General features: G+C 39.9%; 1 protein-coding gene across 1 annotated transcript; it reads right to left on the reverse strand.

Moving 5' to 3' along the window:
* Nucleotides 1-430: 430 nt before the first annotated feature.
* Nucleotides 431-24,869, reverse strand: LOC115920748 (MAM and LDL-receptor class A domain-containing protein 1-like). The gene is made up of 15 exons (XM_030977314.1): nt 24,598-24,869; nt 14,960-15,142; nt 14,261-14,529; nt 13,894-13,981; nt 12,120-12,266; nt 10,597-10,862; nt 9,949-10,039; nt 8,734-8,898; nt 6,159-6,427; nt 5,278-5,368; nt 4,284-4,478; nt 3,353-3,627; nt 2,714-2,804; nt 1,261-1,464; nt 431-753 (listed from the first exon to the last, which is right to left on the reverse strand). Exons 1-15 carry the CDS (start codon nt 24,671-24,673, stop codon nt 446-448), a joined length of 2,718 nt encoding a protein of 905 aa, XP_030833174.1. The 5' UTR covers nt 24,674-24,869; the 3' UTR covers nt 431-445.
* Between the last annotated feature and the right edge of the window lie 1,039 nt (nt 24,870-25,908).

Below are 25,908 nucleotides of genomic sequence, written 5' to 3' on the forward strand. Positions count from 1 at the left end.
CCCCCCCCCCCCCCCCCCCCCCCCCCCCCCCCCCCCCCCCCCCCCCCCCCCCCCCCCCCCCCCCCCCCCCCCCCCTTGAAAAAATCCTGCGTACGCCCCTGCGATGTCACTATTAATGTGTTTTTGACGCAACCCAACGTCAGCGAAAAAACAACTCGTGCGCACCGGGCTTTATGCCGGCTGCACAGGAGGCGTTATTTTGCTAATGTTGGACTGTACAGTACTCAAAGTTTATGCAAAATTAAAAGAACTGCACACATCAAGTTAAACTACTGGCGAATACACTAACTGCCTTCAAAAGCTTCATTAGATAGGCAAGAACCCAATCAAAGGGATTTATCATGTGTTATACTGGAACAGCATCCGCCAAGTCAGGACCCAATGCTTTATTATGAAGTAAACAAAACTTTTTATCTTGAATGACTGTTGAAGGAGGGTAATAAGTTTATTGAACAGATACCGCATTGACTTGGATGATAATTCTACCATTTACTTTGTAATTATCTACGATGTCTTTGATGTCGACGTAAGCTGACTGCCAGCGATCTGCCATCTTTGATGTCTGGAAGATAGGCTTTTCTTCATAATGAGGAGCACTCCACAGCACTGTGAGTGAGCCAATATCGTCTCCAGTCATGTAGTAGTAAAACTGCAGGCATATGCGATCACCGGTAGAGGCAAGAGGACGGGATGTAAAGCGTGCTTTGTCACCTGGGCGCTGAGGTTGAGATGCCTCTGCTAACAGGTAATATCCTATACAGAGAGAGAAAGAGAGAGAGAGAGAGAGATACTCTCGTGTATTATTTTGCTGCCATTTTCACCATTCAAATCAATTCAGATCACGCATCAAGTTTGCACTGTTTTAGAGGCACCGGTAAAATTATGGAGTCTCTTCATGACAAACATGCCATAGTGCTATGCCAGTCACCTCAGAGAGTTCATTGTTTTTACCAGAGCCTATATCAGTGCAAGATGTTGCGGATTACCATAATGCATGGATAAAGCCACTTTGCACATTTTGGCAACATTTTGTCGGGTAAGCACAACACAGGCTTCAATGTTGTCTAATAACGGGCCGAAACAAACATTAGCAGACCGCTGCACCCTGACCCTGACGCATGCGACGGCGGAATTTTCCCGACTTTAAAATTCGCCGTGGACCAGTAGATAATAATGGCCAACTTTCAATGTTTTATGATATCTTTTAATATGAGATCGCAGTGGATTTCAGATCACACAATAATATTATTGATGTAATACCTGATGAATTTCTAAAGGTGTGGTCAAAGGGTGGCCCCGTGTTGACGGTTGCTGTGTTGCCCACATTGCGTTGCCAAAGAAACATATCAGAACGCTGCCACCAGCGAAACTTTGCTTCCAGCACCTGAACATAATTGCACATGCCGTCTCCTTGTCCGTCCTCAAAGTTACAGTCCGCGCTGATGGGCGGAGTCGTTGGCACGGCTGTAGGAGAATACCGCCAGGGTGAAAAGAATGATACGATCAGGGCGATTCCGAAAGGTAGCTTGATCTGAATTATATTAAAATTTACGAACTCTTTAGATAGCATTCATTGGTGTAATTTTCCCAATGATTGATAAAATCATTGTGGGGTGCACAACTACCCTTGTGATATCACAGCAATTAAAAAAGTATATACACTGAAGGTTGCCGAATCTAGATGAGGTCAGTACGGAATAGAGAATCTTTATACCTTCAGCTACGGTCACAAAGGTTCGTACGAACGATGCGTTCGTGTTCATATGAATCTCCCTGTTCGTAGATGGGGCATAGTTCCTACGTCCTTCTTACGGTACGAACGCCGTTTAATTTTTTTAATTTTTTTTTTCTTAAGAATGCCTTGAGTTCTTCTTACGTCAGACTTACGGCCATCTAACAAGGTTTGTTCCCAAGTCATTCGTAAGAAGATATTGCGATTTTTTGGACATTTTGTCGGGTTGCAAAAAAGCGCAGCACAAATTGTACGTACACCTTACGAGCACCTTACAAAAGCCTTACGAACGCCAGGGGTCGTTCGTACGAAGGCCATATGAATCTCCGTTCGTAAGGCGTTCTTACGAACGCCATAAGAGCCTTCTATGAGCAACTTAAGGCGTTCTTACGATCATCGTAATAATTTTAAGGCTTCTAGAATTGTCTCTCGACCCTACGAAATGCACGAAGATCTTGCGTGGTTCTTACGATGTTCTTACAACGTTCGTACGGCTGCCTTACGAAGAGAGGGTTTCGTACGAGGTTGAAAAAAAATCTTGGACAAGACCATACATTTACCAATCTTTGTGAACGTAGCTTAAGCCTCGGTCACAAATGCCTTTACGAACTGCTACGAACGCAGTACGAACGATTTTCAGACAATGGAAATTCGGGAACACAATGGAAAAAGAGGGAGATTCGTACAAACGCATCGATCGTACGAACCTTTGTGACCGTAGCTTTATCTGACGGCGTTTTCAAGTCTTTCGTAAGAAGATCTTTTTGTCGGGTTGCAAAAAAAGCGCTGATTTAATGTCATAAATTGTGCACGTACATCTTAAGCTATTGTCACAATGGTTCCATGATAGCAGATAAGTTGTAGTAGGAATAATAATGTCACAAGCGTCACATGTTTTGAGATTGGAGGAAGAGATGAAAAAGGATGAAGAGGGGACAAAGAAAAAGAAAGACAAATAAAACGCTGAGAACACTATCTTACGCCTCATGCACTTCTGGTTGAGTAGCTGAATATCATCAATGGCTGTTTCTGTGGTGGCCCACATAAACCCGATAATTCCTTCAAAGACGACCTAAAAAATAATCATGCAGAAAAAAAATCAAATGAAAATCTTTTCCTCCAGGTAAATTATTATTTAGTTTTCATATTGCAAGAAAATGAAATCGCATGTAAAGTTAGGCTGATACAGCAACAAATTCTTTGCTAGGGAGAGTTACCAGCTTGTTCGAAAAACTGAGAATAGGTATAATAAATAAAAAAAACTACAGCAAATGCAAAATATTTCATATTTAAAGCAATTCAAACAAGATTGATGTATCATGATATTCATCCATCAATCTATACATCTACACTGCTATTGTGAATTCTATATGAAACAACCAACCTCGTAAAATACGCACAGAGCAGAGTTTCACCGGGAATGGAGAGTGACGCCTTCCCCCGATTACTAACTCAAATTTTGCAAAAACAGTGGAAGATATAAAAGCTACACATTCGGACACCTAAATTACATGTTCTAATGAAATGACTATTTCCACATTGTGTTGTTTGAAGAAAGAAATCATGGAGGGTGAGCGCCGCTTCCCTACCATATTCGTCTCGTCGCTTATATGAACTTACATAGAAAGGGTATGTTGAAGGTGGGATGTCAAGGAATGCTTGCGTCCATTTGGGTCCGTGGTCACCATAGAAAACAAGGTCGGGGTCAAAGTTCAATGTTTCACCATGGTTTAAGATGTAAACGTTAAAGAAATCCGCGAATCTCCCATTCAGAATAAACCAGAATGACAGACAGCGTGGGTTGGACGACCCCTGGAGTAGCGGGGTCATTGTTCGAGCATTATCGTTGGTTAAATGATTCCACCATTCCATTACCTGAAGAAGCATAAAGTGACCTGTAAGTTGGATAAAAAGATTAAAAACAAAAATCTTACGCTATATAAGAAAACAGTTTAACTGGGTCGACAGAAACTTCATGTAGTTGGTAAAAGGTTGAACATAAATTGCTCACATAATACGAACACCATGAATATTCGACATTAGGGATAATTATAAAAAATAATTTTAATAACAGTAATAATAATAATTATAATTATAATAATAATGAAAATAATAATAATAATGAATATATCTTCTTTATATACCCATGGTAGCCATATTAGTATCAATACTTCTATTCCTGCGGACCCTGAGATTATAATTATTCAAGGTACCTATTTGAACCCGGCTGAGTGGAGAGTAGTAAATGTGGAAAAGTGTCTTGCCAAATGAGGTTAATTGTGCCGGGCTGGGGTTCCACTACACCACGACACCTCCACTTAAAGCTTATCAACACAAGTGTGGCTAGGAGGGATTAGACCACACAGCGAGGTCACTGACAGGTGGCTATCTCATCAACTCAGCTCTCAAATAACATACGAAATAGAGGATCATGGGGGACCAACAGGCACCGATTGGGGAAGTTTTCTATATAGAGGGAGCAAGTAGCTACAAGTTATGCATGTGAATTTAAAACCAGTGAAAACTTGGACCACAAGCACTAAATTTATACCTTGATTAGTGCCTAGAGTGTGGTCCTTGTGAACAGTTTCGAACCACCATCTCCAGGTGACAGTACCCTTATGGCGAACCCAGTCAAAGATATCATCATAAGCCTGGGTGAAGTTGCAGTAGTCCTGCTCAAAGGTGCACTGAAGGTCATTCCAAGGTCGAGGAGTAGTGGTTGCCGGTGGAAAATCGGTGGTAACTGCACAAAGAACATATTATTTAAGGTCTTTCTAACATCTTTGACACAGAAGGTCCCTGTGGATCCGCAGATGGTGGTATGGTTTTTATTTAGGCTTGTGTCGACTACGCTTGAAAGGCAAATACATTGATCTAGATATTGATATAAGATAGCTTATCAGAAACTTTTTTCTCGCAAAACACTTTATCCGTGTGAGATTTGACAGCATTGATATAAAGTAAATCACCCTCCAGACCAAATAGTTTAAACTCGTGATATATTCAGCACATTCACCTTTGATTGCACGTACTAAAATATCAACAATAGATTATATTCTACGAACGACTCCAAAATACATTAGGGGATTACATGAATGCTTAAAGTGTCAACTATTATATAGAACCAACAGTGACATAAGAAATAAATTGAGGAGTTCATGGTGGTGATATAGTTTTAATGGCAGACAGGCTTTTCCTTATGTTTCATTCAGAAGATGTGTACACCACTCAACAGCAAATTACTTTGATAATATCTACATTATATATATATATATAGTTCATTTCCTCGAATTGCATCGATTTTTTGTTCATGATGTATATGCAGCTACAATCGTTCATAGGCTTTCCTGATGTTTCATTCAGAAGAAGTGTACACAACTTAACAGCAAATTACTTTGATAATATCTACATTATATATATATATAGTTCATTTCCTCGAATTGCATCGATTTTTTGTTCATGATGTATATGCAGCTACATTCGTTCATAATACATTCAGCTCAGTTCTTTTTTTAAAATCTGTTTCCAAACAGTGCACTTACATGGCGGACAACTTCTACTTTGGTAGACTTTGATATCATCTAGAGCTACATCATCTCGTCTGGATACCCCACGTTTTCCCTCGAATACCACCTATATTAACAATAATAATAATAATAATCAGTTTTTATATAAAATTAACGATATGAGTGCATAAGTGATCAACATCGATACCATCCTGGAAAGAACATACCGATGTAGGCCTCATATTAAAGATCAGTCAGAGATATTTTAAAAAACGGGAGATTCCCACTCCAACAAACATTACACCTCTTATTTCATTGGATTATCAAAATCCAGAACTGAATGTTTCAATTACATGTACTTCACGTCCCCCCCCCCCTTTTTTATTTTTTTTTAAAAAAACTTTTCTTTAAAAGAGGTAACGGCTGTTCCAACTCTTAGGATCCATATATGACAAATAAGGTAGCAATCCTAGAAAAACCCGCTTTGAGAACTATCGATCAAGAAATGCAATTTGGAATCTCTAATGGGCATACTGGAGGTAGTCTGGTGGTTGAAACACTTGACTTGAATAGTGAGGGTCGTGTGTTTGAGCCTCCGTGTGGCACTAGTGTCCTTTGGCAAGACATTAATTTTATCTACCACTCCCCACCCAGGTGTTAAAAGGAATTATTTGAATGATGTGAGCAGCAACATTGGTAGCCCATCTAGAAACGGGGTAATATTGGAATGCATTGAGCATCTTGCTTGTTGGGTCGTGTGATATTGAATTATCCAACATTATTATTGTTTTTATTATTATGATTATCATTATCTATCATTATCATCATATTTATTATTATCAACATCGTCATCGTCATCATCATCATCTTCATCATCATCATCATCATTATCATTATTATAGAACCAAAGGTGTCACCTTAAACGGTCGATTGAGCATATTGATGTTAACCGTTGCCCGATGCCAGTAGTCACCATGATCCCCAGTCTGGGTCCAGGTCGGCGTAGAGGGCAGTGGACCGTCCGATGCCATGATGTAAACATTCAGCTCCTCCACGTCTACTCCATACATGTGGTACCAAAACTCGAGACAAGATGGCCGCCTCTGAGCACCAACTTCCGGTGACGTCAGGCGCGCGTACGAGTTACGTGGCGTGGACCAGCTTGCCTCGATGTACATGAAGAATCCTGGTGAAATGAATTTTGAGATTGGAGTGATAAGTTTTGCTAGAAAACCATGGTGACTAAGTTTTCGCATTCCTTCCGAGAATGAAGGGAATATTTTACATTCACATATTTTTACATATCTATGCACAAAAGCAAACTCAAAACACAGACGTAAGTACAAGAAATGCAGGCTGTCTTTATATCTAAAAGAATGAGTATCCGGTACAGAACTTTCTGCACTGTTGACCATATTACTTGGATATTCATGTACTGACGCCCCTCACTGTTGGACGATGACATCGGATCCGTCCAGCAGCCATGCTTTGCGACCCTGCCGCATCCCAACGATTGGACGGAGGATACTGATCCCAACCCTGCGACGACTCTGCATCTGGGGCTACCCTACCACCTCCGCCCCTGCCTGGACAGTCCCAACAACCACTGTCCAGAATGATACATGGTATGTGCTATTCGCGTCTTTGTCGCTCGTCTGTGGATGTTGCCTTACCCTCTACCTTGGACACGCCATAACGGCCACATGTTGATGTAGCCCCCACCCCCTGATGTCGCCTTCCCTGCCCCTTTGACCCAGCAGGTCAGTGCTCCATCCATCGCCCATACCTCCACCCAGATTCTCCAGAGACTCATTGTATTTAAACTTCATTTTAATATTTTCGTTGTTCCAGAAGTTCTTACGATTTAATTTTAATTCTGAAGTCAGTTCCTTTTAAAGGTATTCTTCGATTCAGCTACTACTGTAATGGCTTCATTTCTAGCTCTCTTGAAAAATTCTCTGACATGTTAACTTACGGTGACTTCTGAAAGCGCTTCATTGCTTTATAGAGGTGTCGTGGTCGAGTGGATAAGTCACCGGACTGTGGATCACAAGGTCCGCGGTTCAAGTCCCGCCGCGGCACTAATGTCCTTTGGCAAGACATTGATCTACATTTGCCACTCTCCACCCAGGTGTTAAAATGGGTACCCGGTAGGATGCGAAAGCTAATGTGGTTTGATTAGCAAGTGGCGCTTGTAAAATGGCGACTGGCTGGAATGCTCCCCAGGGAGTGGAGAATGTGCATACCTTGTGTGCGGGTAAGCCTGAATCCGATGACCGGGGTAATAATAATATGTTGTAAAGCGCTGTGATACACATGTATGTCTGTAAGAGCGCTATATAAATGCCAATATTATTATTATAATATTATTATGTTTAGTGTGTATTATGTTCTTGAAAGCGGCATTCATCCACAGGGGTTTTTGGGTGGGATCGAGCTTCGACTTTACGCGAAAGCATCGTGAATACGTAATGAGTCTTAGCGCATTTTCTCACTCCTTAGTCTCTGTTGAAGAAAGCAAAGTATTCAATTTTGTTAAGTTTCCTGTAGACTTTCTGTCAGGACCAAACTAAATTCCAATACTAAGTCATCACTTGTGCCCGATATGTAACATGAGGTTCTACCATGTTTTCTTGATTTGTTATTATAAGGTCCGACACGTTTGACTTCTGAACATCTCTCACTCTAATAGGATGACTTAAGAGTTGTGATAAAAATTGATCCTGTAGAACTTCAGTAAACTCACTAGCAAAACAAGTGTCATGTCCTAGTGCAGAAGGAATCTCCCAATCAATATTTAGTAAGTTTGTGAAGTCTCCGATAGTAAAAAGCGTACTATATTACAGCTTCTCAGTTTTCTCAATGAGGTTCAAAACGTCTTAAATATTTGATCGGCTGCTGTGCGAGCTTCTATAGATACATCCTAAAAACGTCTCTTCCGATCCATTCTGGAATTGTGTACTAAACATTTTCTTCATAGTCATCTCCACTGAAGACAAGTTCTTGCGAATGAAGATTTAGTTTACAATATATTGCTATAAGTACACCCTTCGATTGATTCAATGAATCAGTTGACGCCGTGGTTTAACGACTCTAGTTGTTTCGTCGACACCGATCTTTCGCTAGTTCCTTGCATCTCTGGATACAAAACTCGTTTCTCTCTGATTTGGCAAAGCTGGGGCGCATAGACTGAATGTAATTGATTGGCGCAGTGTCACTGCCTCCCCTGCAGCCAGTTTTCGTTTTATAACTTGCGCCCGTTGTACATCCGTATACTGCTGGCATGATTTTTGACGCACTGTAGGAGTGTGACAACATACGACAAGGTATGCAAAATAAACAGTGTAAACATTCATTAGACTACTGTCACATGCACTAATTAGCTTAACCTTGATATGATTTTTGTCACCGTAGATATATAACGCAATTCAAAATAACTTCTCGTATTCAACAATTACAGTCATCATGACTGATCTGTCTACTGGCGCTTACCTAGCTCATTTCCGAGCGTGTGATCAGCCGAAGGTCCGGTAAACCTCCACCATGTACCGCGGTTAGCCCAGGTCCAATCAAATTGATCGTCCTTGTTCTGCTCGTAGTAACATATTTCGGCTTCCTCAAAGTCACAGTTCACACTGCTAAAATTCTTGATGTGATCTGGAAAAAAGGAAAGTGAACAAAGTTTCAGTAGGTGCACATGGATTTGGATGAATATAGCATTCTTTCGAGAAGTTCCTGAGATCTAACTACTTTGCATGCGATCGAGAAGACATATTTTTTTTCTTCGGGAATTAATCTTTACAAATATGTACGAATGAGACCAATCTAGTTGCAATTACATTAAATGAACAGCTCTGATATCAACACATTGTAAAAACCTTTATTTAAAGTAGCCACACAAAGAATCAAAAGTGTTTTGAATTGATGCAAAACCCATATCATTGCGAAGGGGAAGCCTTGCCGATCAAATACAACAACTCTTCTCTTCAAAATACTTTTGGGGCCCGCAGTATTCAACTCTAGAAAATGTTAGTTTTGAGATCCAGATTTTCTGCCTTCAGCGTCCTTTGTAGAGCGTCAATATTTGTGACGTCACATACGGGACACGGCTGGCTACACGGTACTGAGCTGTTTGTCCAGTGTGTGACGTTACTATTCAGAGCTCGCTACGCTTGTGTGTTTGACTTACGTTCAGGGGCGTTCGGGGGTCTAAGGAGGGTTTTGAACAATTGCATTTTACGCCTTTCTATGATATCTATATGATTTCTCAGCAAATTGTTCGTGTTTTTCAAGAGAAAATCTTTCCATCCATATGTAATTTGTTCTAATTATTAGTTGTTAGTGAATTTTCTTCGTGTAGCTCCTTTAAGGCATCGTAATAAGATAGCAACTTCATCATGTTTAGGAAGAAAAGAAATATAAACATTTCTACAATCATTTAAAAGAAAATACTAGACATTGCTCGAAAATGAAAAATACCAATTTCACTCAAACTAAAATACGTTCAAAAGGTCAAGCAGATCAAACATTATTTAGAAAGGAATGTATACACATAATCTCTAAAGTCTAAACAGATTAATGATACGGGGCAAAATTAATCGCATGTTACACAAAGAAGAGTACCTTCCAAATACTGACTAAAATTATTGTTTTGTATTTCTTTTTACAGGAGCGATTATCTGAATAATGAGAAGAATGAATACTAACGAAATCCTGGGCATTCGGTGAAGGTGATATTGACATCATCAATCGCTATATCTCCTTGATAGCTTTCGCCTCTCTCTGCTTCAAATACAACCTGTACATGAAAGACAAACAAATGGGGTCGCATTGTCAGAACAATGTTGAAATCACAATTCACGCAGCAATGAAGGAAAAAGCAATAATCGTGATTGCGATTCCAGAGTTTTTCACGGGGGGGGGGGGGCACTTGTGTATAAATATTTCAGGATACATGGTGCAATCCTAAAAACTCCATCAAAAGTAACTTTTTGTCGGTAACTCATATTACTGGATGAGCACTGACGCAGAAACAATTTTAAATCCTCAGATAGAGAGTACACAGTATTTAACCCCTATTTGTGGCAATCTTCTCAACATGTAGTATATTTTCTTTTCTTAGTAAATGACGGTGGTCACTCAATTCGTCACACACTTAGTCGTGAAAAACGATGGATACTGTGACGGAGCAGTCCTGTTGTCTTTTCTCTTTCATGTTTTGAAGTTTTGCTTATTTTATATCCCATGGCAGCGAAAGTGACCAAAGGAGCAAAATATAGTGGCTGAAAAAAAGAGGAGTTATTTTTTTGTCCTCATTAGCTAAATATGGATATAAGGGCATCATGAGCCTGCTACCTGATAATCGTAAGGCGTGCTGATCACGACTTCTGCAGCCCGCCATTTATCGCCTCGATTTCCCGACAGACTCCACACGGGATCACCGATGTCGTCCGACGTCGAGTTTTTGATGTGGACGTTGAGGTCGCCCATAATCCTTCCAAACATGTGATAGTAGAAAATCATGCAGGATGGTCGACCACCGTGACCCGCCATCATTGGCGAGATCATACGAGCAACATGGCCTTGTTGACGGTAGGATGTTTCGATAAACATATAATGCCCTATCGAATATATAACAAAATAGGTGAGGGTATATCGAGACATTTAATCTATCCTACATCGATTCTCTACACAGAAGTGTTAAATGAGTAGCCTACTCGGTAAGATGCGTAAGACATTGTGGTATGTTCAGCGTCCCGTGTTTAATAACATCTATAAAATCCATATAATAATAATAATGATAATAATGATAACAATAATAATAATAATAATAACAACAACAATAATATTAATAATAATAACCATAACAATAATAATATACTTGTATAAAGCGCAGACATTGTACAACTATAGTTCACTGAGCTGAAAGAGCTCCTGATATGCTTGAAAAGTTTTGCTTTTAGTTTTTATTGAAAAGTAATTGATGATGGTGATTTCCTTAGCTACAATGGCTAGTCATACCACATGTTGGGGCCTGCGCCTGCAAATGCTCGATCTCCCCATGGACTTAATACGGATGGACATTCAACGTGATTCTTTCTTTGATCCAATCATAGTCGCCGCCTTCTGATTATGTGTATCTTAATGAGAACATTCAGCTGTTTTAACAATAACGACTGCGTAAGCATTTTCGGTCATTGACAAAGGAGCAGTTTCCCTCTCTTGGGTTTTGTTTGGATGGTGTGCTTTGTAAGAGTGTGTCTTAAATAAAAGCATCCTCAAGTGGGAGCAGCAAAGTTGAAAAGCAGACGATTTTAGTGATATGAAATGTATTATTACTGTTACGCAAACTTTCGCACACACCTATGATCTTATAAAAACAATTAGAAGGCCATGATCTGTATCAGCCTTGTGCGTTGTAACTCTGGAATATCATGAGGAAATAGGGGGAAACGGGATTTTAAATCACAACCAAAAAATCCAAAAATAACCTCTATCTGGTAATATCAACATGTTTTTCAAAAAAAGTACATGTACAGTACACGGAACAACAATTTCCGATTATAAGCCAGAACTGCACATCTATTTTCCATGATTTAGGCTAGTAATTATCTTCTGCGCATGTAGATTAACATGTGTAAAATCACTATCTTGATTCTGTCCCGGCTTTTTGCCGGCGACCATGATGAGACCAAAGGGAAGGAACATGTACGGAATGTTATTGAGACGACATTGACGGAGACAATCACAATGAATTCGTTAAGAAAACGATGAATGTCCATCCGTAATAGGTCCATGATCTCCCAAATCGAATATCATTTTTGCTTTATGCCATGGGGTTTGCCGTGGGTACGCTACGGCCATACCCTTTAACCTACCACTTGCGTTCTTGAATGTGTTGTCGGTTCTTGGACCCGTACTAGAAGAAGAGGTAGAGCCAGCATGCCACCAGAAATCGAAATCATCGGTTGTATCCTGAGTAAATCCACATACTTGACTTGTCTCGAAATCACACGTGAGGTTGTCTGTGTAGGTAAGTTGCAGGATTGACATTAACTAGCAGCAGTATTCATCACATGTATATTGACCTCATCAAAAGACCCAGTAGAAGCTTGTAGCAAATTTGATGAAGATCTTTTAAGATTATCATGCTGGTTAAAGTGGCATGTTCCCCGTATTCCAGAGGGCGTTCAAAATACGTACTCGCTGGCGGACGGTGCTAGCTGCCTATTGACACCAACAGAATACGGCTGTTACGCAGATGGCATGTTCCGAATGCCCGCACAATGCCGATTATCGCATACATGTGCCGAAGTAATACCAATCGCAGTTCGGTTTTAAGATTCGGCTGCTGTTTCCGCCCACTTTCGTGACGTCAGGATCGGCAGCGATCAGCTGGCTTGACGAAGGCAGGCCAGGCCGCGCGTACTTTGATTGACAGCTGTATGCAAATTAGAAGTCGATCTTCGGAACCAAGATGGCGATGACTAGAGCAGCGATAACTACAATGGCGGGAACGTGCCCCTTTAATTAAAAGATAATTATATTAACCAATTTCAAGTAATGTTTATAGGCACTCAACAGCATTTGAAATGATTACAAGAAATTATTGATGTTTGATATATGTATATAGATAATAACGAAATAAAAAGGGTCCAGTCATGTAAATATCTAGGTGTTTGACCAAAATTATTATGGAAAAATGAAGTTAAACATGACTTTGTAAAAAAAAACATGTATATATATATATATATATATATATATATATTATATCTTGAAAAGATTGCGTCCATACTTAGACGAATCTTAGACCAAATGAAGCGCGGAACGATTCTCGCCGAGCAAATGTTAGTGCACTTTTGTGATTAAGATACATTTACCGGTGACTATTCCCTTCTGAAAATCGTGAATACACGATTATTATAGTTCACAATATGATTCAATCATAAGGTATACATCCTAAACGATAATGTCGAGTACTGGTCGGGTACATCGGGAAAGAAATTATCTAAAAGTTATTGGGGGATATTGATTATGTGTGTGGTGGTACAAGACAAACAAAAAGTGTACTGTGACACTGTGAACTCATCAAAATGATACTCAATGTGAATCTGAATATTAAAAAAAATCACATACATTTAAAAACATTCCATAGAGAAAAGGTATGTATGTTGATATACGAACAAGGCATACAAATCCGGTCCATAATCAGTTACACTGTACATGTATAATTGAAATTTGAGGGAAATGCTAAAGCAATATATTCCTTATGACGCTGATTCCCCTTTTGATACGAAGTAGCCATCAATGATTAGCTATGTTTTTCAGGTTCCTCATACATGTATTTTACAATTGCCTGTCGTATCTATAATTTCCTCGAAAACTTGTACTTACTTACAGGACATAATACTGCATTTTTTTTATATACCGCACCAGTAATGTTTTTTTCAATAGACTCTTCAACTTGTATGGATATCAATGGCTTTCAATGTAAACATAAAGCAAATAAACTTCAAACTTTAAACAAATGTAGCAAATATAACGATAATGTTGGAGTAACATGAGGAAGCAAAAAAAAAAAAAAAAGGGGGGGGGGGGGGGAGGTTGGAGGAGGGGGGAGTATTTTTTTCATAATGTGAATGACATACTTACCTAAAGGGCAGACTTTATCAAGAATCATTAGATCGTCAATTGCTACATCACCTCTGTAGCTCTCACCAACCTCACTCTCAAGAATGATCTGACAAAAAACAGACAAATTCTTAAATAACCGATTTCATACGATTGTAAACACTACAAGCCTTTAAAGCTTATCTGCACTAGTTTGGCCAGGAGGGATTATACCACACAGCGAGGTCACTGACAGATGGCTATCTCATCAACTAAGTTCTCAATTAACATAAGAAATAGAGGATCATGGGGGACCAACAGGCACCGATTGGGGAAGTTTTCTATATAGAGGGAGCAAGTAGCTACAAGTAGGACAGTGGGGCTTTAATAGTGTAATCCCTAATTTTACCTGATAATCTTCAGTCTGGGGTTGGATGGTGATCCCCGACTTCAACCACTTATCATCTTGATGACCACTCCATTGCTTGAGCAGCGTCGGGTCATCCGTCCCGTTGGCGGTCTGGAGGAGTACCCGGAGTTTACCGATGTCCTCCCCGTTCATCTGGTAGTAAAACGCGAAACAGATGGGCGTGGTCGACGGCTGCATCATGGGAGAGACGAGTCGGGCCACGTGACCATGGGTCTGCGGAAGGGACGATTCGGTGTAAATGTAGTAGCCTGGAAGGAGCAAGAAGTCGTATCAGTGTTTTGTTCATGATGATAGCAGACTGAACTATGTTACCAAGGTAAAAAGTATATTAACTCTAGATCTCCCTCTATCAATAGAGATGGAAACATGTTATAACAAGTTTTTGACATGTTTTGATCATTAACAATCATTTTCTTCATATTTCATGTAAATGAATAACCGTTCTCAAAAGTCGAACCATCGAATTTGAATACGAGTACGATCTTATCTTGACCGAAAGCCTCAGTCTCTGATATCGACGGTTGTTCCGCTGAGACTACGTCTGGCTCTACTGACCACCTCTATTTGTACTGGGAAGGTTGACAAATATCAGTTTTATTAAAGAATTCCCTATATACCAGACGGTTATTTCTGTCTGGAGCTGCATATACCCCATTAGATACTGATGTGTATACGTACCTTCTGTCGAACCATAGGTATGGTCGACACTTGGTCCTGTATTTTCTGTAGACGTGGTACCAGCCTGTCTGGTCCAGTCAAAGTCATCGAGGGTATCTTGCGTGAAGCCACAGAACGGATCCGTTTCATTCTCATAGTTACAAGAGAGGATCACCTGTGGGTCCAAGTCCGCTTGCCCATGACCTATAAATATATCATATAGAAGATCCATTATCAGTGAAAGAGAGTACTACTACTACTAATTCTACTACTACTACTACTACTAATTCTACTACTACTACTATACTACTTCTACTACTACAACAACCACTACTACTGCTTCTACTACTACAACAACCACTACTACTACTACTAATACTACTACTACTACTACTACTACTACTACAACTTCTACTACTACTACTTCTTCTACTTCTACTACTACAACAACCACTACTACTACTACTTCTGCTACTACAACCACTACTACTAATACTACTACTACTGCTACTACTACTACTACTACTACAACTACTAGTACTACTCCCTGGGAGCCCTGCAATTATATTATTACCCCATATGTAGAATTCTTCCTTCACTGTGAATTTATGGTCAATATTTCTAGCGACATGTTTACAAAACTATGTAAGAACTCTTGCGGACTTGATGTTTGGCCTATCCATTATGAAGCATCCCATTTCCTTGTCTCTTCTTCAAATCATCAATTATTTTTTTTGAAATAACGTAAAGTTGGGCTCGTCATAGTAAATCCCTCCTTGAAAAAATACATACATCATAACGAAGATTGGACCCTGTTAATTAAACGTCATGTTAAAAAGTAACCATGTTTGAATCTTCAGCACAGAAAGGGGATAGAATACAGAGTACAGTGATTAATGCAAACAGTGCAAGAAAGGGGGAATTAGTGGGATTGATAGTGGACAGAATAAAGAGAAGGGGGAAGAGAACGCTAATCCAGATACCAGGAAGCATTATCTGGAGAGAATAAGAGGAAATGAAAGAGAGGTGGGGGAAAATATTGTGCGGGAGTGTATATGAACGAAAGAGAGAATGAAAGAGGGAGAAACATGGAGAGAGAGAGAGAGAGAGAGAGAGAGAAAGGGGTATGATTTTTATTCTATTCTATTCTCTTTCTGCATTTTCCCACGTACACTCGTACAATAACTGAATAACAAAGAACACGTAAACGTAAGCTATAATACAATACAAATATGCAAACAATAATATCAAAATGTTAAAATGTGATTTACATATACAAATCATACGAACTTAATATTTCTATAAAATATTATTATAAATTTAAAGTTTTATCTGAACTATCTGTGGAAAAGTGCAAGAGACCGCAATCATAAGCGACACTTGACTAGGATGGCGGCCTCAAAAGAAAAATTGTGAAAAGTGAAATTTAAATGAAAATGTGTTCACGCGATATTTGTGTATGAATTTGTTAGTGTATTGTATGAGTGTATGACGGAGAAGATAAATATAGGTAGGCAAGTTATTAATGCTTATAGTCTTGAATTTTCCGTTATTTCCTATCTAGCTCTAAATAATAGTACACCGACTTGACAAGACAAGCTAGTGATCGAATGCAAATATGTTTTGGCTTTTGGCTTTGTTTTAACCGATGACGACGTGAATATAACAACAAGTAATTTTACTCACTATACATTAAAATTTGGAAATCCACACAAATGACATGAAATAACGAAATAAAATGTGAGATCGAAACTGGCCAAAATTGTTGGTATAAATCACGCATGTGGCAGTATCATGTATCTCGACCCCTGTTTGCACTCAATTTGTGTTTTCACTTTTATTGAATAGAAATGTGAGACTTGTTGAAAGTTTTCACTTATAAATTACAGCGTATCCACTAGACGACGGCACCTCTATACTTCGGTCTACCCCCTTTCCTTCACCTTGCTGTTCTGCATTACTAGTAACACATTATAATGTTTGTATTTAATCTGGCTCAAAGGCATCAAAATGCTGCCTATCGTGGAGTTCCAGTTCTGGCTGAAAGTACTTTCTGCTTTTTATTTTTATGTAAGTTGATTTACCATGAGGATATTCCGAGCAAAATAAAATGAAATGACATACTTCCCCATTGCCTGAATGGGCAGAAGAATGGGCGATTGATTGGATGAACAAACGCTTGAAAAGAAATCCCAAATAATTCCAGAATATAATGAATAACTAGACGAATGAATGCAATAATGAAAGCGTGATAAAAAACACATGCTTTAACCTCAGGCAATACGAGTTGAACGACGTTTTTTAATAGGGTCAGGACGTCAGGTAATTGTGTTTTCAAACTTGCTCTTAGCCGTTTACTTAATTTCTGATTGACATTTTCACATTTTAATAAACACCAGGGGCCCGTTTCACAAAACTTATTATCTATAACAAATGCTAGATTTCTATGACAAATTTGCTCTTAGCCAATCAGATGCCATGATTTCAGTAGCTTGTAACAGTAGCTTGCAACTTGTTATTGATATCAAGTTTTGTGAAACACCCCCCTGTAATAGCACTGCCTTTTTGCATGGTTTAGCCCGACATTCCAACATCAATCTTTGTGGAAGAGCAGAAGATAGAGCTGAAATGTCGTATCACGACAATCACCCCCCGGAACAATCACCGCCCGGAAGTTACCCCCCCCCCCAAAACAAAAAAAACAAAAAAACAAAAACAAAAAAAATCACCCCCTTGTTCGTTATAAGGGAAGTCCAGCCTGATAATCAGTTGATTTTAATAAAAGCAGATTTTTTTCTTCAAGGGGTTATTATCCTCGGAGGGTAATTGTCCACTGGGGATAATTGTCCTAGGGGGTAAATTTCCAGGGGGGGGGGTGATTTTCCTCGAGGGGTGATTGTCCCCGGGGGAATAATTTTCCGGGGGTGATTGCCCAGGGGTTTATTGTCCTAGAACCTTTAAATGCAGGCGCGGATCCAGGGGGGGGGGCCGAGCGGGCCTTGGCCCCCCCCCGCAAAAAAAAAAAAAAAAAAAAAAAAAGAGAGAAGAAAGGAAAAGAAGGGAAAGGGAAAGAGGAGAGAAAGGGAAAGAAAGAAAGAGAAGAAGAAGAAGAAGAAGAAGAAGAAGAAAAGAAAAGGGGGAAGAAGGAAATCGGGGGGGGGGCCGAAAGGGCCCTGCCTCCCAGGCTGTTAACCCCCCCCCAATCAAAAAAATAAGAGAGAAGGAAGGAAAGGGAAAGAAAAAAGGAAAAGAGGAGATACTGGCGTACTAATGGGGGGGGGGGGGGGGGCTTTGGGGGAATCAAATTCAAACGTGGTTTATTTCTAATTCCACAACGGTGGATTACAATTAATGCTGAAATGACATAATTTCCGAGATTTGTCCTCATTTTTTAGTAAATTATACGTTTGTATATGTGTTTGTTGGAAAATGACAAATTCCTAAATTTACAGCCAGGCACGAAATATGATTCTTGAGATTCCTACATATCAGGGCCCGAGGTACGGCAGGGATCGGGAGCCTCGAGCTCCCTCCCCCCCCCCACTTTATTTGAAAAAGTATATTAAAGAGAAAAAAAAAATAGAATGAGAGCAAGAAAGAAAGAATAGTTAAATGCCAGTGCAGTGTTAAAAAATGAGGCATCAAAATATGCTCATCTGACCGTGATTAAATGCCTAAAACCCCTAAGCTTCCGGGGGCTCTGCCCCCTGGATTCCACCTAGGGCGCTACGGCTGGCCCTTAGATGCTCATCTGACGGTAATTTATTGCCTAAAACCCCTCTTTTTTTGGGGGGGGGGGGGATCCGCCCCCTGGACCCCACGCCAAATAGTGAACTACCAGTGTCACAAAATAATAGGTATTAAAAAAAAATGATCATCTGACCTTAATTAAACGCCTGAAACCCTGAGCTTCCGGGGCCGGACAAGTTATCAAAATGTGTTTATCTAACCGCAGGCGCGTAGCCAGGGGGGGGGGGGGGCGGTCCCCCAAAAACGGAAGAGGACGTAGGAAGTAAAAGGAGCAGACAAAGAACATCTTTGAAATTCAGACAAGGATTAAGAGTATAGAGAACGGTACAACGCATCGTCTTCTTTCTCTAATAATTTAATGAAACGTCAAAGCTTCGCGCGGGAGGGGAGGGGGGGGGGACTGAATTCAGACAAGGGTTAAGAATCGAGGACGGTACAGTGAATCGTCTTCTTTCTCTCATAATCTTATGATACGTCAAAGCTTCCGCGCAGGGGGGGGGGGGGCACCTGAATTCAGACGAGGATTAAGAGTCGAGAACTGTAAAGCCAATCGTCTTCTTTCTCTCATTATCTTATGAAACTTAAAAGCTTCCGCGCTTCGCGCAGGAGGGGGGGGGGGAACTGAATTAAGACGAGGATTAAGAGTCGAGAACGGTACAACGAGTCGTCTTCTTTCTCTAATGATTTAATGAAACGTAAAAGCTTCCGCGCTTCGCTCGGGATGGGGGAACCTGAATTCAGACGAGGTTTAAGAGTCGAGAACTCTCCAACGAATCGTCTTCTTGCTCTAACAATTTAATAAAACGTAAAATTTTCCGCGCTTCGCGCGGGAGGGGCAAAACTAAATTCAGACGAAGATTTTGAGTCGAGAACGGTACAACGAATCGTCTTCTTTCTTTAATAATTTAACGAAACGTCAAAGCTTCCGCGTTTCGTGGAGGGGGGGGGGGGGGGGGGGACTCGCCCCTCCCTGCACCGACCCCCCCCCCCGCCGCATTACATCACCGTTGGTCACCATTACGTACCAATATTTGGCTAGCATAATTTCAAATTTGGGCCCCCCCCCTAAGAAATCCTGGATCCGCGCCTGCTTAAATGTATGTAACATAGCCTTACATAGGACACATAAATGCAACAGGAATACAACATGCCCCTTTTCCTCGTATTCATTATGGAGGCCTACTCGGAACTTACCCGATTCAGAGATTGTAAAAGCTAAGCAAATCAAGAACTCGCTTATTTCGGAATTTGCTTTTTATAGTCAATGCCAACCAGTAAGAATACAAGATTATTGTTCATAAGCGTGTACTCCATAGGGTGGAGCCGAGGAGCATGGTTCTGCCCATCGATATGCCTTCAATACGTGCATTGATTGGTTCACAAACACACACGCGCCCGCACACACACGCACACACGCGCACAAACCAACACACACACGCGCGCGCACACTCATACTAAAACTTAATATATTCGTCGGTGGGGTGACAAAACCTCGTATCTCAATTTTTGAGATTTTGATTTTTTGGCATAATTGTGTACCTAATGGCCTACGACACCATCTGATAAATCCATGGAACGCCTCTTGTCTCGGTTTTTTTCACAAATTCCACACAAAGGACGGTGTCACAGCACTAAGTCTGTTGAGACAGGAAATTTTTTTACGCTCTCCTGAAAATTCATGATTTTTGAGATACGAGGTTTTGTCACCCCACTATATTATATTATAGATAAATAAATAAATACAATGAATACATAAGTGAGTCAAAAAAAAATATACTAAATAAAAAAATTGAATACATAAACAAGTTAAGATAGACCCATCGAAATATTAAAAAAAAAAATAAGTCGGCCTGTACGGACAACCGTGTCGATTAAGTTTCACTGTCGTATTTCGAAATTGATCGTACTATATAAGGTCATTAAAAAAATTGCATGTTTATCATCCCCGCCCGCTTCTTTTTTGAGGCCGCCTCCTATTTTTTTATTTATTTTTTTTATTTCAATATTTTTCAATGAATACAAATATGAAAAACATACTTCTAAAATGATCAATTTCTGATTTAAAAAAAAAAACGAACACAATGCTAGCGGCCATCTTGAAATGTACCGAGAACGGACATTTTGGCAAAAAAAGGGCCTCCTCCTTCCTACTTTTCAAAAAGGCAGGACGCTAAACATGTTTTTTTTTAATGGCTTAACGAGATGGCCAACGATGTCCTCAATAAATCAAAATAAGGAACTTTGTCAAAGCTGTGTGCCTATTTTAATGGATGATTGATTGTGAAGTAAATTTACCCCTATTTCTTTTTTATGATTTCGAAACACGTCAGAAAAGTAAACGTGTGAGCTGGCGCTAGTAATGGTATTCATCTTTAAACAAATTTGTCGACTATAAAAAGGCCCACATCACCATGACCGTAAAGAGACATCAGCGTGTACCAATGTGTTTCCAATCGAAACGTGATAGAGATGAACTGCTATTTTTAATCAGCCTCATTACAATCAATCAATTAATAAATATAATATGTTTCACTAAATCACACTGAATTATCTATGAATAGTGACAAAGTTCTAACAAAACGATCAAACAAACGGATGAACAATCACTGAAACAAAAACCAAAATAAACAACAGAGCAGAAAGTGAAAAGTCATTTTGTAGCCTTTAATACTACTCCGCGTTGTCCGATATCTGGTAATTTCCCGTATCCATTGCCTTTCTCCTCTCCGCCCCCTCGCTCTCTCTCTCTCTCTCTTCATATAAGTATATAATATATATATGCCTGTATACCGTATATATATTATCCCCTCTCTTTTCCCTCCTCTCTTCCATCGGCGAACTCCCGAGGGTAGCATAGATGACCTGAACCCAACAAATTTAGTTTTATTTCCTCCTCCAAGCGGGTCATGAAGAGAGCCCGCGTGCCACTCGGTGCCAATTCATTTTTTTTCCTGGGATGGAAATAAATGTACATGTAAAAACTCCACTGAACTTGCATCAACTCTTCCACATCAACAGTAAATTGCATACATGCCATTGCTGTCGTTTCGTTCTCACTGCCAATCGATGCATGCTGGATTTACACATCGTGGATAATGTTTGTGCATCTGAACTAATTGACTCATTGAAACAGTGTGTGATTGGAATAATATAAAAGTGTTAATGGTACTACTGCTACTACTACTACTACTACTACTACTACTACTACTACTACTACTGCTACTACTTTTACTTAGACAACTGATATCACCCCAAACAACAACAACAATAAAAAAAATAAAAAAATACATAAGAAACATCAGTATAGCTCTTCTTACGGTCAATGCCAGTATTACATTATTACCCCAGTATTGACAGGTACATGGGTCAAGAGTAACGGAGCGGGTATCGGACCTATGCCCATGACCTTTCAGATGAGAGTATAGAGCCTTCTATTCACCAATATAAAACATTGCTCCCAGGATTGACAAGATACGAGAGACGAAGAGAGCGATGTTTATACAAAATCCAAAAAAAAAAATGACAACTTCATTTCGGGTGCAACCACATAGAGTCCGATGATATTCTTTAATCTACTTTTTAGAGCTCCATATAAAAGAATTTGAGAATTCTGATTCAGGTATTCGGCTCTCGTATTTTTTTTCAAGCGTAACGACTGGCAAACTTTCGCAAACTAGGAACTTGGAAAGCCGCCAGAGTTCAGTTAATGTGAACACATTGTGGCAATCCTCACAGGCTCACAGCAGGATCATGTTTAAGTGCTATTGTGCTCATAGAGTTCCAACCCTTTCAAGCTGGGAGAAGAGAAACATTTTGTTTGTAGTGAAACAAATGAGTGAGTTGATCGACAACACAACTGACGTCACGAATGACGTCAAATGATTACAAAAACAAAATCGTCACTTTCTATGGTTTCATCGACTTTCTTCAATTTGTAACTCCCCGTTTTCTGCTTCCTTTCGATAATGCGATTATAATATTTACTCCGACTTTGTGAAACAACGCAGAAAGACATCATGGAATATAAAGGGGCGGTGTCCTAGTAATATCAATCTAAAAGTCATTTCGTTTCAAATCAATCCGGTTGCCTGGTAGTAAAGTGATAACCCCCCTATGGCCATTGCAAGGGCGTCGCTGGGACATTTGAAAGAGGAGGGGGGGGGGGGGGAGTGTTCGTTACCTTCCAACTATATTCTGCTGATGGACAAGAAGAAGAAAAAGAGGAATGAAGGAGAAGAAGAAGGGGGAAGATAAAGAAGGCGGAAGGCGCAGGGGAGGAGAAGAAGAAACAGAAGAATGAGGTAATAACTAATAAGGGAGAAGGAGGAGAAAGAAAAAGAAGAAGAAGTAAAAAAAAAGAAGTAAATTGTTGACAAGATACGGGGGAGGGGGGTAGAGCCATACCATACCCTTTTTGACATCCGCTATTAATTCTAAACTTACGGCTTGAACAAGTTTTCTGTAATCATATCATATCGTGGTAATACGAGAGTTAATAACACTTGGAGCAAAAATAATTCTAGCCCTTGCTTATTCGTTACTATATTTGCTCTAATTAGTCGACAAATTTTGTTTCAAGATGAATACCATTACCAGTGCCAGCTCACACGCTTACTTTTCGGACTTGTTTCGAAATCATCTTTTTCGCATAAAAAAGAAATGGGAGTATTACATCACAATCAATCATCCACACAAGTACTAAGCACACAGCTTACAAAGTTCCTCATTTTGATTTATTGAGGGAATCGTTATGCCATCTCGTTATCAAGCACTACGATCATTCACGTTTAATTCACACGATACATCAAAATATTTGAACATGATGGAGAATAGTCGACAAGTCAGGGCGGGTGCTCAGGGTTTCTACTAAATAATGTAAAAAAAGAAACATGCTCAGATAACGAGGATTATCATTATTTCTGACGCTCTATATCTCGTTTTTGTATCATTTTTACTTCCGAAACATCTGAAGTTTTATGAGAGCAGAAGATGTCTCTGGAGAGAGCTTAGACGCCCTGTTGTAGACTTTTACTTTAAAACCCCACTGTACTACGTGTAGCTACGTGCGCCCGCTATATAGCAAACAAAGCCTAATCGGTGACCGTTTGTCCCCATTTTCTCATGTAAATTGAGAGCTGATTTGATGAGATTACCACCTGTCAGTGACCATGCAGGGAGGTCTAATCCCTCCTGGCCAAACTAGTGCAGAGAGGCTTTAAACATGTCGGATTTTTTTTGGGGGTGGTTTTTATTTGGGGGGGGGGGGGCAAGAAAAACATCAAAGATAAATCACGGCTTTTGAGGCTGAACTCACACTTTCACGTCATTTATAAAAATTTCGTTCATCTCCAACAACCGACTTGTCCGACCTTGTTTCTTGATGAGTGAAGCCAACCGAAGATCGGTCAGATAGGTCAGGGTCTTGACTCTAGGGAGCTAGTCTAGGGTCCATAGAAACGTGTGCAACGTCTCTCTCAGCTTAGAAGTGGGGATCACATATAACCCAAATATCGACCGTGCGGTCCTGGATATAGTTCAATTCAATTTTCAATTCAGAACTTTATTTCTCAGCTGCACAAGACAGAGGTCCATATTAAAAACATATGCAGATATATAGGGAAAAGAGCTGAGTATAAACATGATTGAGTATAATAACAACAAACCTTACAAAGAGTATAACAAACTAAACTATACTATACGAACATACAATCTAAAAATAATAGCTATATACGAACCTCCACAGCAGATACGATTGCATATACACATGTTTTTCTAATAATTCCAACCATTAAAGTTGACATAATTTTGGACATGACGTATGACAAAATAAATGTATTGTTATGTGAGAATATTATGACACGTACATAACGAACATGAACAAAAATATGTTACAACTGTATACGTCTTACCTCCCGACACCAACAGAAGAAAGAGCAAATAGCTGAGCGTACATGCAGCAGCACAAACACGACAATATAGAACCATGATGAAAGCACTATATAATCTATAAACTAAAGGAATATATGATTCCACAGCGAGCCTAAAAAAGCACGAAGGAAAGAACGTTTAGAACTCTGAATCTGACTAGAAAGGGTTTCATAATACCCTCCTACCAACTCCCGTACAACCTGTCGACTGGTATAGAGGTGCATGCATGGGCTCGAGGCACAAACTGGTACATGTATACGCCCCCTGCAATTTGACATTGGTGACCGCGGATGAGGATGGAGAGTTATTTGCGTCGCAGACGTCCCCCAGCAGAGGCTAAGTTAATCCTCCTATTAGCTTGTCCTCTGTGTTTAGCCCCAAATCGAGGGGTCTTGACTGACGACACATAACCCGTGGTCCCGATTGCATTGCGCGCAGCGAAAATACTGAATTACCGTGATAGTTCTACCAGGGAAATTTACCTGGTTCTACGAAATGGCGCATATAATTACGAAAAGGATCAGTAAATGTATGCGCCATTTTGTATAGAGCTATCATTCAGTATTTTCGCTCCAGCATTGCACCAGCCTACTACCAATTAAAAGATTATATGGAACTAAGAATATGACTTCGAAATCGATTCTATTGATATGTCAAATTTATTCAGAAAAAACAAATTAGTCAGAGACAATCTTTCTCATTCAAGCAATCGACTCCATCCAGCCTCGAACTAATTACCTGATGCATCCATCCTAGGACCAACTCAATCCATTTCTAGGACCAACTCAGATCTATATCTCCCAGTGTTGCTTACTTAATGGTGGCCCTTTGCGGTCATCTAAAGAGCCAAAGAATCGAAGCAGCTTTTTGTAGTAAACAGGTATACGCTATTTCTAACACCACGAAAAAAGGTGGTAGCCAAGGGGGCAGGAGGTACAATGCCCAAATATCATATGAACTAACTGTACCCCTTTGAGAAATAAAATCGTTTTCGTTTTCAAAGCTATCTAATGTTCCTTTCTAGATATGTATAATAAGCGTGCCTTTTTCAAACTAAAATTCTCTTGCCCCTTTTAACTACCTTGGCATGTTCAAATACAACTGCTAACCAGCTATCCTGTAAACCGATTTATTTGAAACTCCTAATTCCAAGAATCCAAGGTAATCCTTTGCTCTTTGTTCAGGATAATAAAATGTATGTGCCCCTTATATTAGGAGGAAGTGAGTTTTTCTTTTGGTGTTCAACGAGGGGGGATAGGGGACAGTGCCCACTTTTTTTTGCTCAACATCCA

Source organism: Strongylocentrotus purpuratus, unplaced genomic scaffold (assembly GCF_000002235.5).
Source record: "Strongylocentrotus purpuratus isolate Spur 01 unplaced genomic scaffold, Spur_5.0 spur5_scaffold_9, whole genome shotgun sequence".
NCBI lineage: Eukaryota > Metazoa > Echinodermata > Echinoidea > Camarodonta > Strongylocentrotidae > Strongylocentrotus > Strongylocentrotus purpuratus.